Source organism: Rhinoraja longicauda, chromosome 5, assembly GCF_053455715.1.
Source record: "Rhinoraja longicauda isolate Sanriku21f chromosome 5, sRhiLon1.1, whole genome shotgun sequence".
In the NCBI taxonomy this organism is placed as follows: Eukaryota; Metazoa; Chordata; class Chondrichthyes; order Rajiformes; family Arhynchobatidae; genus Rhinoraja; species Rhinoraja longicauda.
Genome location: NC_135957.1, coordinates 108,574 through 125,687, shown reverse-complemented (window position 1 = coordinate 125,687; position 17,114 = coordinate 108,574). Strand labels below are relative to the sequence as shown.

The 17,114-nt window shown below is 45.7% G+C and overlaps 1 protein-coding gene across 1 annotated transcript; it reads left to right on the top strand.

Moving 5' to 3' along the window:
• Positions 1-9,814: 9,814 nt before the first annotated feature.
• Positions 9,815-15,147, top strand: LOC144593822 (uncharacterized). The gene is made up of 4 exons (XM_078399938.1): positions 9,815-9,886; positions 10,510-10,639; positions 11,764-11,938; positions 14,007-15,147. The coding sequence occupies exons 1-4, from the start codon at positions 9,815-9,817 to the stop codon at positions 14,221-14,223; spliced, it is 594 nt and encodes a 197-aa protein (XP_078256064.1). The 3' UTR covers positions 14,224-15,147.
• The last annotated feature ends 1,967 nt before the right edge of the window (positions 15,148-17,114 follow it).

Genomic DNA, 17,114 nt, shown 5'->3' with positions numbered 1-17,114 from the left:
GGGAATTAACCTTGTAAACTTACGCTGCACGCCCTCAATAGCAAGAATATCCTTCCTCAAATTCGGAGACCAAAACTGCACACAATACTCCAGGTGTGGTCTCACTCCAGGTGCAGTTCTCCAACTGCAGAAGGACCTCTTTGCTCCTATACTCAACTCCTCTTGTTATGATGGCCAACATTCCATTGACTTTCTTCACTGCCTGCTGTACCTGCATACTTCCTTTCAGTGACGGATGGTCAGTCCAATATGAGTGTCATTCCCTTTGTCTTTCCGGGATTATTTCATCTGCAAATTTCAAAATCTGAGGCTTGTTTTAACGCCTCCTGGTGAATTTTCGGATGCAACCAGATTTCCTTTGCCATCCTGACCATACCCTTCTTACTAGCATGCGTAAGGAAGTGTATAAAGTTGAAAGGAACGGGCAGAAAAACATCAGGTACACAAATTTGCCCAAGAGGGGTAAGCCAGAGCCCAGTCAAGGAGTCAATGGCACAATCCTCTCATTTCCAAGATCACGTTGCCCAGCAGAGGCATCCCCCTGCATTAACCCTACATCACCCATGTCTGGCAAGGCCGTTCTGCCCATTAGAATCTTTGGTTCTGTGGGGACCATAGTGCAGGATTCGCAAGCTACGGTGCGGGCAGTGATGTCAGCAAAGGGCATTTCCCTGGCAATTTTAGTCGCGGCCATCCGGATGGGCATTGCACTTGATAATGGCCAGTTGTGTTGGGAGAGCTGGGGCTTGCAATAGGTTGATCACATAAAGCTGAAAATGGGCAATCTTATAAGGAACATCCAATGTCTGGTGCAGTGACTAGCACTGTTTTAGATTGCGGCATGCTTCTTCTTGTTGGGGTGAGAGAGTGAATTGCTGCGGTGCCTTGGCGGAGGCAAGGGTGACAGTAATTTAATGTACACTGCCACGTTGGGGATCCACTCCGGCAGAAATTCACCAAGCCCAGAAAAACCCCTCATCCGTCTAGGGGTGGTCGGGCTGGTATGGTTCCCAAAGGGTTCTCCATCGTACCCGCTCGGTTGGATTCAGGATAGCGGACGTTAGGGTGAACACATCTCTTGCGACTGTTTCATACATGGTTAATGTTGATCTTATACAATTCACAAATCCAAACACAGTCTGGACCATTCCTAGAAATGTTCATCATTTCCTGCAACTTCCATGGGGTGTATACATGCATCACAGCCTACGCCCCATTCTGTCCTGCTAATGGATTTGGCATTGCTCTCAGTAGCATTATCTTTTTAGTCTTTTTAATTTCCTGCTGGTTCTCAGCCTCGCGTTTCCTTTGCTCTTCGTTGCACTCTCTCACTGATGAATTCAATTACTGCTGCTCCTTCCTCTTCTGCCTCAGCCCTTCCCCTCCTTTCATCCTCCTTTTCAGTTTCCTGGTCGCTATCGGTATCATCTTCCTCTGGGGATGCCCTTCCCTGTGGGGGTGCCGATGCCCCCCCCGATGGGATCTTAGTGGGGCAGTTCCTGCTCTTGGGGACAGGTGGCTAGGGGCATATGGGGGAGGTGTTCTACACCATTCCCGACTTTCCCAATTTACTCCTCATCCTCCTCTTCTATAAACAGGGTCGCCATGCCAGACAAGGAGTCCTCGGGGTTATTTCGCTTAAGTTTCCATTTTTGCATTACCAATTGTTTACAATCCTGTTGGCCAACTGCATTTTTCCTCCTGATCATCATGCCATTGGCACTCTGCCAATAATACATCCCAACCTTTCAATATGCCTTCCTTCGTATGTAACCCTATCCCTCTACAACTTAGATTATCCATCCAATATGCTGAAACTCCTCCCACACCTCTTTCTTCATATTTCTCTCTCTCTCTCTCTCTCTCTCTCTCTCTCTCTCTCTCTCTCTCTCTCTCTCTCTCTCTCTCTCTCTCTCTCTCTCTCTCTCTCTCTCTCTCTATCTCTCTATCTCTCTCTCTATCTCTCTATCTCTCTATCTCTCTATCTCTCTATCTCTCTATCTCTCATAGCACCTACTATGCCGGCTTACTGACTTCAGTCAGTCTACTAAATCCTTAAGAATATCTCAAGGGTTAAAGGACTTATGGCTCAGCAGGATAGCTGCAGCGGTTTCAGAAGCAGCCACTCAAGTTTCACTAAGGCCAAGAAAGTGAATCACATCATTCCAGTTCTGAGGTCTCACACTCGCATCCAATCTATCAAAGAATTAATTTCAAAATACTACTGTTGATTCATAAAGCACTGAATGGTTTAGGGCCAAAATACATTTCTGATCTTCTGCTACACTATAAACCATCCAGACCTCCCAGGCCTTCTGGGACAGATCTGCTCTCTGTCCCAGAGTCAGAAATAAACCTGGAGAAGCAGCGTTTAATTTTTTATGCACCACATATATGAAACAAACTCCCAGAAAACGGCAGGTTCGCTGCAACACTCAGTTCCTTTAAATCGAGGCTGAAGACTTCTGTTTGACGCTGCCTCTTATTAAATCAAATAATTATTCATTCTAACATTGCACTGTAACCTTTATTCGGGTATTTTATACCTGTCTTATTCTATTTCAGCTTCCTGCTCTTTAATGTTTTATGTAAAACACTTTAAATTGCCTTGTTGCTGGAATGTGCCATATATATAAACTTGCTTTGCCTTCGGCTTTTACATTCCATGCTTCCCCCACGCTGACCATCCTTCGTCTCCTAATCTCTTGGTTACAAGCTGATAACTGTGTGCAATATGTACGTTTTCCAGGGTCTAAGTAACACATATCCCCCCTTCCTTTCCAGGAGGGAAACTCGGTTAACACACTGACCAATTTATAAAGTATTTCTACAGACCCCATCTTCCCTGGGACGGGTTACTCAATTTAAAGTCTCCAATTCATAAAACTTTCTTACTAGCTTATTGGCTTCTATGTGACCACTGTGTTCCCAGGAACCTTTTTCAGGAGTCCAGACACAAAGGATCTGATAGTGCACTTTTACTCCCTTCAAGGTCCAGGTCAGATTGTTGGATATAATTTCAGCAGGACTCAGCCGTGCTTCCCCAGCCGGGGTGATACGTATCTGGAACAGGGCTACATGAAGTAATTTGATCCATGTAATTCCCATTTCACCCTGTAGTTGGCCAATTTACTTTTAAGGTCTGATTAACCCTTTCAACTAGTCCGGCAGTCTGAGGTCTGTAGGCACAATGCAACTATTACTGGATGCCCATCTGGGTACAGAATTCCTTGTTTATTTGACCCATGAAATAAGAGCCGTTGTCTGAACTTAATCGGTTTGGAATTCCATACCTGGGAATAATCTCATTAACACTTCACAACAGTAGAGGCTTTGTTATCCTTTGTCAGGTGAGCCTCAATCCATTTACTAAACTCATCTACAATAACTAATACATATTTATAGCACTGACATCTCTCCAGCTCACTGTAGTCCATCTGGAGGGTCTCAAAGGGATCCACGGACAATGGTGTTTTACCCATCTCATAAGGTACACCCTTTCCAGGATTATGTTGCTGACAAATCAGGCAACAATTGCTAATACCTTGAGCCAGAGATTGTAACCGTGAATGCCAGCATGTGGCTAGGAGCATATCACTGGTTGCTTTACCACCACAATGAGTTGCAAAGTGTATATATTCAATAACCCACATTGCTAAATCATCTGACATACAAGCCTGTCCAGCAGGGGTGATCCACAGTTTAGATTCACAATCAACTGTGCACCCGAGCTGTTTCCACATTACCTTATCCCGGTCAGGAGCGTCCTCCTGTAATTTAATGACGTCTTGGATGGTTGGCATTCCTTTCCGAGGGAGACTTGCTTTTATTTGAGCTTTCAGTCTGGCCCAACCGGTTCCCTACATCCACCGGTGTTTGACCTGTTGTGTGGGCAGATCATTTCATAACGGAAATCTGCTCTGTTGTATTAGGACAACTAGTTCAGCTGGCTGAGCAGAATGCTCAAAGCTGCTGACTCCAGTTTGCCATCCTGACAACATATGGGGGATTTAGGGACTTCAGGCAATTCTGTGATTCCATTCATCCAAATCAGGAAACAAACAGTCTCCCTTCGTTCGGGGAAAGCCAGCCATTGGACTACGTAATCCCTTACATCCATATCCCCAGACCCCATCAGGGTCTTACCAGACTTCTGTCTCAAACGTTTCTCATGAGCACATTCCTTCTTTAACACTCCGGCTGATTTAGCCACTCCCCCTCCTGTAATTCCTATTCCCAATTTCAAAGCATTATCCTGCCAAATTGCCAACACTGAAGCTTCCCTTAATTCTTGACAATACTGTTTCCACAGGGCAATAAGTTCCTTTGCCAGAGTACCCCTATTACTCTTCCAAATTATCTCCTGAACCTTCTTAACATCATCCAGAGCCTTTATTCCTTCTAATGGCCAAAAGTCATCCCCTAATTTCTTGTTTAACTCCCCCGACAATTGTCTGAATTGCTCCGATTTGTCAGGATACCGTTCACATAAGATTTGCAAAGCACTGTTTGATTCAGTTGTAGTATCCAAACGATTACCCATCTTGCTGACTGATAATTCAACACAGTGCGTTGCAAATGACACAAATTACACAGCCGCATTCCAAACGTCACACATCTTAATACCCCCCACAACACTTCACACAAGTTCACACACCTCACAACACTTTCATACACACAATCGGACCCAATCTTACAGCGACTGTAACCCACGCTTTCAGGACTGAAACCTGAACAACGTCCGCACTTTCAGGACTGAAACCTGACCTGTGCCCCACTCTCTCAGGACTGAAACCTGACCCAGTGGTATTGATATCGATATCATTTAATTATAGTCGACTCCCAGTGATACCAATCACTGACCAAAATATCTGCCGCTTCCAGTATTCACCAGACTGACCTGATTTCGTCAAGATATCACACAAGAGTTAGCGAATGGCCAATTCATCATCAGACGACAGATCAGAGGAAACCGATGCAGTAAAACAAACCACTTGCATTGGGGGCCCAATTCCTCTCTCTGCCTCCGAGACTTCTCAGCTCCTTGGCCGCGAACTCGTGGTAATTGTCTTTTGAAATCCCACCGCTGCCACCAAATGTTAAATCAAATTCTTTACCTTCAGTCTGAATAATCACACGTGATACTGGATTAGCACATCAGATTTATTCCACCATGGGGTTCTTCCCGAGAAGATCTCCAGACACAACACTAGTGTCTGAAGAGACCTCAACTCAGGGCAGGGGAAGAACAACTTCTCCACGATTGTTTACTTTTTTATACAGAAAAAGAGAGGTGTGACAAAAAGAAATCAAGGACCAATTACACATCTAATACAATGACCAATTACACATCTAATACAATTTCCATGGTTACAGAGAAGACAAAATCATTGATACAGGTCACATGCTCAAAAACCAAACCATTAATATAAGTCACATGTATTTAGAGAAACGCATCAATTTACCTAGCGTGGATTCAAACTTTTCCTACTTTCACACGCACCCAAATAAGGAGTTGCTAATAAGAAAGAAACTTTCTTATCTCTATAGACGAGCAATCTCGCAGCTGCATGACCTTGCTTTACTGTTTCAATACACAGTACTCGCAGTCAGACAGAGTGGGAGAGGACAATAGCCCATCTCTTCTGTACACTCCTTATCACTCGTAAAGGGACAAACACATTCTGTTCCCAAGGATAACATTTCTGCCACAAGCATCCATCTTACTGCTTTCCACTAAAATAAGCATCCATTTTATATTAGCTAAAACAACAAAAGAAACCATCTTTACTACAACAAAATATAATATCTCTAATTGACTATACCAGCTAATAGCATAGATTCTCAAGTGTGTGTGAAACTGTGTCACACTGAGGGTCAGTGTGTGTGAAACTGTGTCACACTGAGGGTCAGTGTGTGTGAACCTGTGTTGAAGGGCCCGTTCATGTTCTGTACTGTTCTATGTTCTCTGTTCTACAAGGGAAAGGAAACAGACTGCAGAATAAAGTGTTCAATGCTGCAGAAAAAGTGGGTTGTTTTTTTAAAGCGCAAGGCCGCAATGTGGTAGATTGGGAGATTGGAAATACATCCTTAGCTTCTGAGAAATCCGTTCAAGACTCTGATGGCAGTTGGGAAGAAGCTATTCCTGAATCTGGTGGTGCTAGCTTTCAAGATTTTGTATCTTCTGCCTGAGGGGATGAGGAAAAGAGCAAATGACCGGGATGTGAGAGGTCCTTGATTGATTTGGCTGCAAGGGCCTGTCCCACCTAGGCGATTCTTTAGGCGACTGTCAAAGTCGTAGCAGATCGGCAAAATTTTCTTTTACCCAACGACAATGACCACGACAATGCCGAGTCAGGTCGAGATTGCAGCGTCTTCGGAAACATCGCAAAATTCCCAAGCTTATCAATACTTCTCCGGATTCCTAATTTTCGCTGAAATTACTGACAAATCGGTAATTACTTGAAAGTTTTGAAATATAACATCTTGCCCGGGTTACTTGAAAACCAAGCTTCACGGTAACAAGCCATAAACTGGATTGACTTCCAGTTTACTTATAGCTATATTAAGAAGTTTAATTTTAAAAGTGGTTAAATGGATTTTTGTGCGGAGTGTGGGCATTCTTTGAAAATGTACGGGAGATGCATATCTGGTTTCTGGGTTGCATATCTGGGTTGGGAGCCTACTTTAAATGTAATCGCTCAAGGCCATAAACATCATGAAAATTCCCACGCTTACATGACCGTCAAACTGTTGCCTCCAATCTACCTGTCAAATGTCCTGACGGTAAATAAATTGGTTCAACACAAGTATTTTATGGTATCTTCAAATGACTTTACTTAATTTAATATTACGTGCTTCTAACATCTAAGAGAACCTAGCAAACCTGGGGACAGCATGCGACAGACAGCGCCCAGAATAAGCAACGATACCTGGCGACAAGCCAGCTGTCACCGAGAAATTTCATACTGGTTCATTTCTCAGCGACGCGCCGAGATCCACTACGATTCTTTGAAGACTCCTAACGATCATGCCCACGACACCGCCGTGAGCTGTCAGCGACAGCCTAGTCACCGGCAGTCGCCTTAAAATCGCCTAAGTGGGACAGGCCCTTTAACAGGGGAGGTGATCGGGAATAAAGTAACCTGGAATTTAACTATCACTCTGTTAAAAATCTAACACCACATATAACACCCCAGACATTGAAAATCTGAAATCAAAGCAGAAAACACTCTGAAGGTCAGGCAGCATCCATGGGGAACAAAGCTTTTCCAGTCAATTACCTGTGATCGATGGTCAGTACAAATGGAGCATCCATTTTCACAAATGTTCCCTGACTAACTGAACATTTCCACCCATTTCTGTTTTCTTAGTCAAGTCAAGTCAATTCAAGTTTATTTGCCACATACACATACACGATGTGCTGTGAAATGAAATTGGCAATGCCTGCGGATTGTGCAAAAAAAGAATTACAGTTACAGCATATAAATTAAAGTTAATACAGAAAAGACAAAATTTAGTCCCTGGAGTTATAATATTTAACAGTCCTGATGGCCTGTGGGAAGAATCTCCGTCTCATCCTCTCCGTTTTCACAGCGTGACAGCGGAGGCGTTTGCCTGACCGTAGCAGCTGGAACAGTCCGTTACTGGGGTGGCAGGGGTCCCTCATAATCTTGCTTGCTCTCGATCTACACCTCCTGATGTATAGGTCCTGCAGGGGGGTGAGTGTAGTTCCCATGGCGCGTTCTGCCGAGCGCACTACTCTCTGCAGGGCCATCCTGTCCTGGGCAGAGCTGTTCCCAAACCAGACTGATGTTGCCGGACAGGATGCTCTCTGCAGCCCCAGAGTAGAAGCATTGAAGGATCCTCAGAGACACTCTGAATTTTCTCATCTGTCTCAGGTGGTAAAGGCGCTGCCTTGCCTTACCCACCAGTGCGGCAATGAGTGTTGTCCATGTCAGATCCTGCTCATGAACAGCAAGTCAATGAACAGCATCCTCACAGTAGACCCATTTATCTCCATTGGCGTGTACGTCCTTGGATGTTGAGCCCTTCTAAAGTCCACAATCAGCTCCTTAGTTTTAGTGACATTCAAGAGGAGGCTATTGTCCCGACACCAGAGTGCCAGATCAGCCACCTCGGCCTTCTCATCGTTGTCGGAGATCCGGCCCACCACCAGTGTCATCAGAAAACTTGATGATGGAGTTTGAGCTGAACCTGGCCCCACAGTCATGGGTGTACAGGGAGTACAGTAGCGGGCTAAGGACGCAACCCTGGGGGGATCCTATGTTCAGGGTGAGGGGGCTAGATGTATGTTCCCCCATCCTGACCACTTGGGGCCTGGCGGTGAGAAAGTCCAGGACCCAGGCACACAGAGGGGTGCTAAGCCCCAGTTCCATCAGCTTCTCAACCAGTCTGGTGGGGACTATGGTATTGAAAGGTAAACTAAAGTCAATGAACAGCATCCTCACATAGCCCCCCTGGCTGTCCAGATGAGAGAGAGCGGTGTGCAGAACCTGGGAGACCGCATCATCCGTGGACCTGTTCGGATGGTATGCAAACTGTAGTGGGTCCATGTTGCGAGGAAGGAGGGCACAGATGTTATTCTTGATTAGTCTCTCGAAGCATTTCATGACAACCGAGGTGAGGGCCACCGGTCGGTAGTCATTTAAACAAGCTGGAGAGGCATTCTTTGGCACCGGTACAATGATGGATCTTTTGAAGCATGCAGGGACCACGGACTTTGTCAAGGAGAGGTTAAATATTGTGGTGAGTACTGGAAAAAGCTGAGTAGCACAAGACTTTAGCACTCGCCCAGATATATCTGAGTCACTGTGGTGGATGTTCATGTTAAAATGTATTTTGTGTGTTCTGTTGCTTTTTATTGGTCTGACTATGGCAAATGAAATTCCTCGTATGTTGCAAAACCTACTTGGCTAATAAAGTATGATTATGATTATGAATATGAGCTTTGAGCAGGAACATTGTTTGCATTCTATGTAAAAGTTGACTTCATAGACTGGAATCTATATTCAAATCATCTTCATAATACAATATAAAAAGGTTTGAGCTCAGGGCTCAGACAGCAGATCCAGCTGGAGGTGTGGAGAGTGACTGGGAGCATTCAACAGTGACCAGAACGCAACCCAAGATGCTGAGACTCTGTTTAACTCTCTCTGTCCTCCTGGGGCTGCAGGTTGCAGGAACACGAGCAGATGATCGTGAGTTGGAAGCGTGCAAGAGCATGATCTGTGGCCCATTCACGGAAACCATTAATTATGGTGTATGTATTGTTGGAAAATCTATTGTCTGTGGTGGTGTTATAGAGTCATAGAGTCACACAGTGTGTAAACAGGCCATTCAGCCCAAAGTGCCCACACCGGCCTTCATGCCCATCTACACTAGTGCCATCTGCCTGCATTTGGCCCATATCCCTCTAAACCTGTCCTATCCAAGTATCTGTCTAATTGTATCTTAATCATCACGATAGTCCCTGCCTCAACTGCCTCCTCTGGCAGCTTATCCCCTACACCCACCACCATCTGCACGAATAGATTATCCCTCAGATTCCTCCTAAACGTTTTCCAGCCCGTCACCTTAAACCAATGTCCTCTGGTTCTCGATTCCCCCACTCTAGGAAAGAGTCTCTGTGCTTCCACTCGATCGATTCCTCTCATGATTTTACACACCTCTACTAGATTGCCCCTCATCCTATAACTTTGTAATCGTTTATTGACCACAGTGAGATAGAGTGAAACAGGGAGAAGTGAACAAGGGGGAACTGATCTTTCATTTAAAGCCGGTCCTTTAGGAAATGGATTCAGGAGACGAGTGCTCACACAAAGGGCAGGTCAATGTGTTGCAGGACACACTAGGTGTCAGCTCAGTAATGGCAGCACAGTCTGGGTGAAGCTCAGTCCCTCTGCTCCCACAGTGGAATTCCCAGTCTACTTCGAGTATTTCCAGGGAGATGGTCAGAAATGCTGGAGTTTATCCCAGAGAGGGTGGAAGTGTATCCAGATTGCACAATGGTATTGCCTGCAGTTCTGGTTGCCACATGACAGGCAGGAACTAGAGGCTTTGGGGAGGATGCAGAAGAGGTTTGCCAGAACGATGCCTGGATTAGTGGGTATTAGCTATAAGGAGAGTGTGGACACAGCCCAGACCATCACGCAAACCAACCTCCCTTGCATTGACTCCGTCTACACTTCACGCTGCCTCGGCAAGGCCACCAGCATAATCAAGGAACACTCGCACCCCTTCTCCACTCTCTCCCTTCCTGCCAGGGAACCTTCTGCTTATTGCAAAGTTTAAACACAACCACAAAACAAAATCATTCCATTGGCAGCAAGTCCTGTAAATTCACCACATTCTCTCAGTAGATCAGTCCAGTCAGAACATGGAGACTGTGGACTGATCAAACTCCCACATCATGGCTCCCAACACAGACGCTGCCCCTGAACTTCATCACTGGTCCTTTGTCTCCTCTGTTTCCTTTCACCACTCTAGACTTATGAAGAACAGTCTCTCCCAGAACGGCAGTGGCTTTTTACGTTTATTAATGGAACAGATTTCAAGACTGCAACTGAGGTGGCCCTGAGCAAGTTTTATGGTTATGCACAGTCGAGTAACGCTGCAGGTACGTTAGATGTTTGTTCAATGTTACAGCACAGAACGTATCTTCCTGGGGGGCGGTGAGAAGATCCTCTTGTGACTGAGGCGGGGGCTCAGTGGGAGGGAACTCCACTGTGGGGAACACTGGGCAAAGGCACAATCACGCAGTTTCACCGTGTGTCCAGAATCGTGTGTGTGTGTGCGTGCGCGCGCGCGCATTTGTATATGTGTGTGTTTGTCTGTATATGTGTATGTTTGTCTGTGTTTATGTGTGTTTATCTGAATATGTGTATGTTTTTCTATGTAGATGTGTGTGTTTGTTTATGTATATGTGTGGTTGCGCTTGTCTGTATGTGTATGTGGAGGGGCATGTGTGTGTTTTTTGTGCGTGTGTCTGTGTGTGTCTGTATATGTGTGTGTGTGTGTCTGTATATGTGTGTGTTTGTCTAAGTATATGTGTGTTTGTTTGTATATGTGTATATTTGTCTATGTATATGTGGGTGCGTGTCTGTATATTTGTGCGTTTGTCTATGTGTGCGTTTGTCTATGTAGATGTGTGTGTGTGTCTGTATATGTATATGTGTGCGTTTGTCTATTATATGTGTGTGTGTCTATATGTGTGCGTTTGTCTATGTATATGTGTGTGTTTGTCTATATATGTGTGCGTGTGTCTGTAACTGTGTACGTTTGTCTATGTATATGTGTGTTTGGCTGTATCTGTGTATGTTTGTCTATGTATATGTTGGTGTGTGTCAGTATCTGTGCGTTGCTGTGTGCACATGAGAGGGCGTGTGTCACAAAGTTGAAATTAAAACTGTATTGATTTGAGGAGACAATGAAGAGGCACTGAGAGATCAGGAGAGGAAACGTCTCAGGTCGGTGCACTGGGTGTGGGGGACATGGTTGGTGATTTTTGTTTGATTAGGAGGGATGGGGATTTTCCAACACCCAGGACCATTCGCTGTGTCCCCACCTGTAACAAAACCAGAGAATGCTGGAAATATTCAGCAGGTCAGGCAGTGGCTGTGGAGAGGGACAGAGTTAATGTTTCAGCTCAGTGACGTTATGTCAATGCTCCACTTATGACCTTTCCCATCCTCAACGTTCTCCTCTTACACTATGTAACCAAAAATTGTTCTCTCTCCACAGATACAATCGTTCCCATCTCTTTTCCTTTGGCAGTTTACGCCCCATTTGAAAATGGCGTTATGAAGCAGGAATATTCATTTTTTATCTACCTGCCTCTTGAAGTCCAAAGTCCACCTGATCCCAAAGACCCATCAGTTCGTGTCAGGCATTGTGTGGCAACGAAAGCTTACGTCAGGTGAGATTGTTGGTGTTTATCGTGTTGACACATTTCCACATGGTCTTCCTGACAACACTACACTCAGGCACGGTGGGACTGTGGTGAGTGGGCTAGTCCACACGGGTCGGCATCATGGCCATCATCGAGGACCTAGTGTCACTCAGTCCGCTCCTGGAGACAGGCCATGTTTAGTTTAGTTTAGTTTAGAGACACAGTGCAGATCCAGCCAACCCACTATCCATGCTAGTATATTCCCTTTAATACCATGGCCTTTCATCTTCCCCAGCAGCCTGACGTACGGCACCTTATAGAAGGCCTTCTGAAAATCTAGGTAAACCATACCTTTAGCACTTCCCTCTGTCTGTCCTGCTGTTAACTTCCTCAACGAACTCCAGCAGATTCGTCAGGCAAGATATCCCTTTGACAAAACCATGCTGACTTTGGCCTGTTTTATCATGAACTTCTGAGTACTGCGTAACCTCATCCTTTATTGACTCTAAAATCTTACCGACCACCGGTCAGGCTAACCGGCCTATAGTTTACACTATTCTGCTTTGCTCCCTTCTTGTACAGCGAGGTGATATTCACAATTTTCCAATCTTCAGGAACCACTCCGAACTCTAGTGATTCTTGAAATATCACAACTAATGCCTCAACAATCTCTGAGGCCACCTTCTTCAGAACCTTGGGGTGCAGTCCATCCGGTCCAGCTGACTTATCTACCCTCAGACCTTTCAGTGTTCCTAGCACCTTCTCCTTAGTAATAGCCGCTCCACTAACCTCCACCCCCCGAATCTCTAGATTGCAGGCATACTGCTGGTGTCTTCCACTGTGAAGACTGATGCAAAAAAGTTATTAAATTCCTCTGCCATTTCTTGATTTCCCGTTAACACTTCTCCTGCATCATTCTCCAGCGGCCCAACGCCCACTCTTTTTTACTCTTTATATATCTGTAGAAACTCTTGCTATCTCTCCTCTTTTATATTATCGGCTGTCTTACATCCGTATTTCATATTTTCTCTCCGTATTGTCCATTTAGTTACTTTTTGTTGTTCTTTAAACACATCCCAATCCTCTGGCTTCCTGCTCATCTTTGCAATGTTATACGCCTTCTCTTTGGCTTCTATGTTGCCCTTGACTTCCCGTGACAGCCACGGCCGTCTTATTCTCCCCCTGGAATCTTTCTTCCTCTTTGGAATGGAATGGTCCTGCACCTTCCCAATTATCCGCAGAAATCCCTGCCATTGCGGCTCTCCCATCATTCCTACTAAAGCCCCTTTCCAGCCAGTCTTTGCCAGCTTTTCTCTCATGCCTCGGTTGGCCCCTTTGCTCTGCTGCAATACCGACACATCCGGTTTCACCTTCTCCCTTTCATATTCCAGGTTAAATCTTATCATATTGTGGTCTCTACCTCCTAGTGGTTCCTTTATCTCAAGTTCAATTGTAAAATCGGGTTCATTACTCGTGTGAGTGTTGGAGTTGCACAGTCTGAGGCGGTGAGAATGAGGGGGGAGGATGAGAAGGACTGAGGGGGGCAGAGTGAGTTCAGACCATCTGCTTTTCACTGTCCCTGCCTCTCACTGTGTGGGGACCACACCAAGGACCCACCTCACCCCGGCCACTCCCTCTTCTCCCCTCTCCCATCTGGCAAGGGGTACAGAAGTGTGAAAACGCACACCTCCAGATTCAGGGACAGTTTCTTCCCAGCTGTTATCAGGCAACTGAACCATCCTCTCACCAACTAGGGAGCGGTCCTGACCTCCCATCTACCTCATTGGAGACTCTTGAACAATCCTTAATCAGACTTTATCGGACTTTATCTTGCACTAGATATTATTCCTATTATCCTGTATTTGTACACTGTGGACGGCTTGATTGGAATCACATTTAGTCTTTTCTTTGACTGGATAGCAGGCAACAAAAAAATGCTTTTCACTGTACCTCAGCACACGTGACAATAAACTAAACTAAACTAAAATAGATGGACTGATGACACCAGCTTGCTGCCAACCTCAGCAATTGGGACAGGATTGTATTGTTAATTTAACCGTGAAGCTATTCGATATTAATTCCAAATTGTTCACAGGACATATCAGGAGATAACTGAAGACTATGAACGTCTCGCCAATGAATTCAAGAAAGATTTGGAAAATGACCATCGTTCCATTTATAAATACGATGTTTACATTATATGGTTCAACATGCGTGGACTTTTCCAGATTGCGTTCCTGGAAAAAGGAAAGGGAACTTTTCTCCCCCATGTTCCGTTCCATTTTCAGATTCCAAACAGTGAGATGTGCTAAACTCTATCCTTAACTTTAATGAAGCTCTCCCACCCACTACAACAACATCATGTAGTTCTGCAGAAACAAGGGACTGCAGATGCCAGTTTACCAAAAAACACACAAAGTGCTGGAGTAACTCAGCGGGTCAGGCAGCAACTCTGGAGAACATGGATGGTCTGAAGAAGGGTCCCGACCAGAAACATCACCTGTCCATGTTCTCCAGAGATGCTGAGTGACCTGCTGAATTATCCAGCGCTTTGTGTGTTTCTGTGACATCTTAAAGGAGCAAAACCACCTCTGGTTGATTTGCACACATTGGATGAACTCTGGTATCTGTTCCAAGTCTCCACACTGCACTGTTGTACACGGGTGGGGGCCTCCTCTGGGCAACAGGATGAATCACTGTGGGAATTTCCCTATCCTCTAATCTTGCTTCAAACAATTTGTGCTCAGGCTGAGAATGAGATGGTTGTGAGGACAGGCACTTTAACAGGACATGCTCTCTTCACACTGGGATGGAGTCGCTGTGTGTTTATCCCAGTGTTACTGGGCAGAACAGTGAAAGATGATGTGAAAAGAGCTGGTTGAAAATGGGAAGGGCTGGGACCACAGAGCACTGGGGTTGTGGGGGTGGAATCATGGAGGGATCTAATCCGGGAATGTGGACCTCACTCAGAGCTGGTTCCAGACCAGAACACTAAATAAGGGAATGCCCACACTTCAAGGAGGCAGTGCGTTTATGGTTTGCAAAATATTTCACCACTTCAACATTTCTGTTCAGTGTCCTGTCCTCTACAATGTGGAGAGTGTAATCCCTGGGAGCTGTAGGGAAAGCAACTCATTGACTGGAGGAGCTACTAGTGGGCCATTGCTCCTGTTAACACCAGTCCATTCTCAGCTGCTCTTGCGGCATTAATAAGCCGTTATCTTTAGATTCTTTGCGAGTGCTTTGTTTTCCAAACTGCTGGGAATGTATTCTCACTGTGAAATAAAGAGCGTGATGCATGATAACACTGGGTCTCCGTGTCGATTCTTACTCAGAAACAGAGCTGGTCACTGATCACATCTCCAGTCCCACAGTGACTCCTTGGCTCAGCACACAGTTGGGGAGACACGTGAGATGTTGCCCTTCACTGAAGGAGGACAAAACCGACCTGCTCCAGTTGTGCACAACTCTGTTGACACCACGATTCCTTGATGATGATGACTTATGAAAGTAAGTAGCAGGACAGACAATGGAGACAGTGGATGTTATTTAACTAGATTTTTAGAAAGCCTTTGATAAGGGGCTAGAGAGGATGAGAGAACATGGTATTAAAGGGAAGCTAGAAACATACAAACATAGAAAATAGGTGCAGGAGGAGGCCATTTGGCCCTTTGAGCCAGGTGCGGCTCGGCCGCGGAGCCTAACATCGCCCGGGGCGGCTCGGCCGCGGGACTTAGCTGTGCACGGCTCGGCCGCGTGGCCTTCCATCGCCCGGCTCGGCCGCGAGATGTTTCAGCGCCCAGTGCGACTCGGCCGCGGGCCATCCCCTTGCGGGGACTGTGCGGGTCGGTCGGGGACGAGCTGTCTGTCCATGGGCGTGGGGAAGAGAGTGGAAGTTTTGTTGCCTCCATCACAGTGAGGGGGTGTTTGGAGTCACTGTGATGGACGTTTGTGTTGGGGTCATGTGTCTTGTGTTCTTTTTTGTGTGACTGCTATGTAGTTTCGTTCGGTACCTTGGTACCGAATGACAAATAAAGCTCTGTTGAACTGTTGAACTGTTGAACTGCCATTGTGATAGACAATAGACAATAGGTGCAGGAGTAGGCCATTCAGCCCTTCGAGCCAGCACCGCCATTCAATGCGATCATGGCTGATCACTCTCAATCAGTACCCCGTTCCTGCCTTCTCTCCATACCCCCTCACTCCGCTATCCTTAAGAGCTCTATCCTGCTCTCTCTTGAAAGCATCCAACGAACTGGCCTCCACTGCCTTCTGAGGCAGAGAATTCCACACCTTCACCACTCTCTGACTGAAAAAGCTCTTCCTCATCTCCGTTCTAAATGGCCTACCCCTTATTCTTAAACTGTGGCCCCTTGTTCTGGACTCCCCCAACATTGGGAACATGTTTCCTGCCTCTAATGTGTCCAATCCCCTAATTATCTTATATGTCTCAATAAGATCCCCCCTCATCCTTCTAAATTCCAGTGTATACAAGTCTAATTGCTCCAACCTTTCAACATACGACAGTCCCGCCATTCCGGGAATTAACCTAGTGAACCTACGCTGCACGTCCTCAATAGCAAGAATATCCTTCCTCAAATTTGGAGACCAAAAATGCACACCATACTCCAGGTGCGGTCTCACCAGGGCCCGGTACAACTGTAGAAGGACCTCTTTGCTCCAATACTCAACTCCTCTTGTTATGAAGGCCAACATTCCATTGGCTTTCTTCACTGCCTGCTGTACCTGCATGCTTCCTTTCAGTGACTGATGCACTAGGACACCCAGATCTCGTTGAACATCCCCTCTTCCTAACTTGACACCATTCAGATAATAATCTGCCTTTCTATTCTTACTTCCAAAGTGAATAACCTCACACTTATCTACATTAAACTGCATCTGCCATGTATCCGCCCACTCACACAACCTGTCCAAGTCACCCTGCAGCCTTATTACATCTTCCTCACAATTCACACTACCCCCAGCTTAGTATGATCTGCAAATTTGCTAATGGTACTTGTAATCCCTTCATCAAAGTCATTAATGTATATTGTAAATAGCTGGGGTCCCAGCACCGAACCTTGCGGTACCCCACTGGTCACTGCCTGCCATTCCGAAAGGGACCCATTTATCCCCACTCTTTGCTTTCTGTCTGTCAACCAATTTTCTATCCATGTCAGTACCCTACCCCCAATACCATGTG

What these genes read in the sequence shown, in the direction of transcription:
- LOC144593822 (XM_078399938.1), top strand. Translation starts at nt 9,815, where the DNA reads ATGGATTCAGGAGACGAGTGCTCACACAAAGGGCAGGTCAATGTGTTG. An exon ending in ACACACTAGGTGTCAGCTCA is followed by an intron (nt 9,887 to 10,509) that starts GTAATGGCAGCA and finishes TCACCACTCTAG; the next exon opens with ACTTATGAAGAACAGTCTCT. An exon ending in GCAACGAAAGCTTACGTCAG is followed by an intron (nt 11,939 to 14,006) that starts GTGAGATTGTTG and finishes AATTGTTCACAG; the next exon opens with GACATATCAGGAGATAACTG.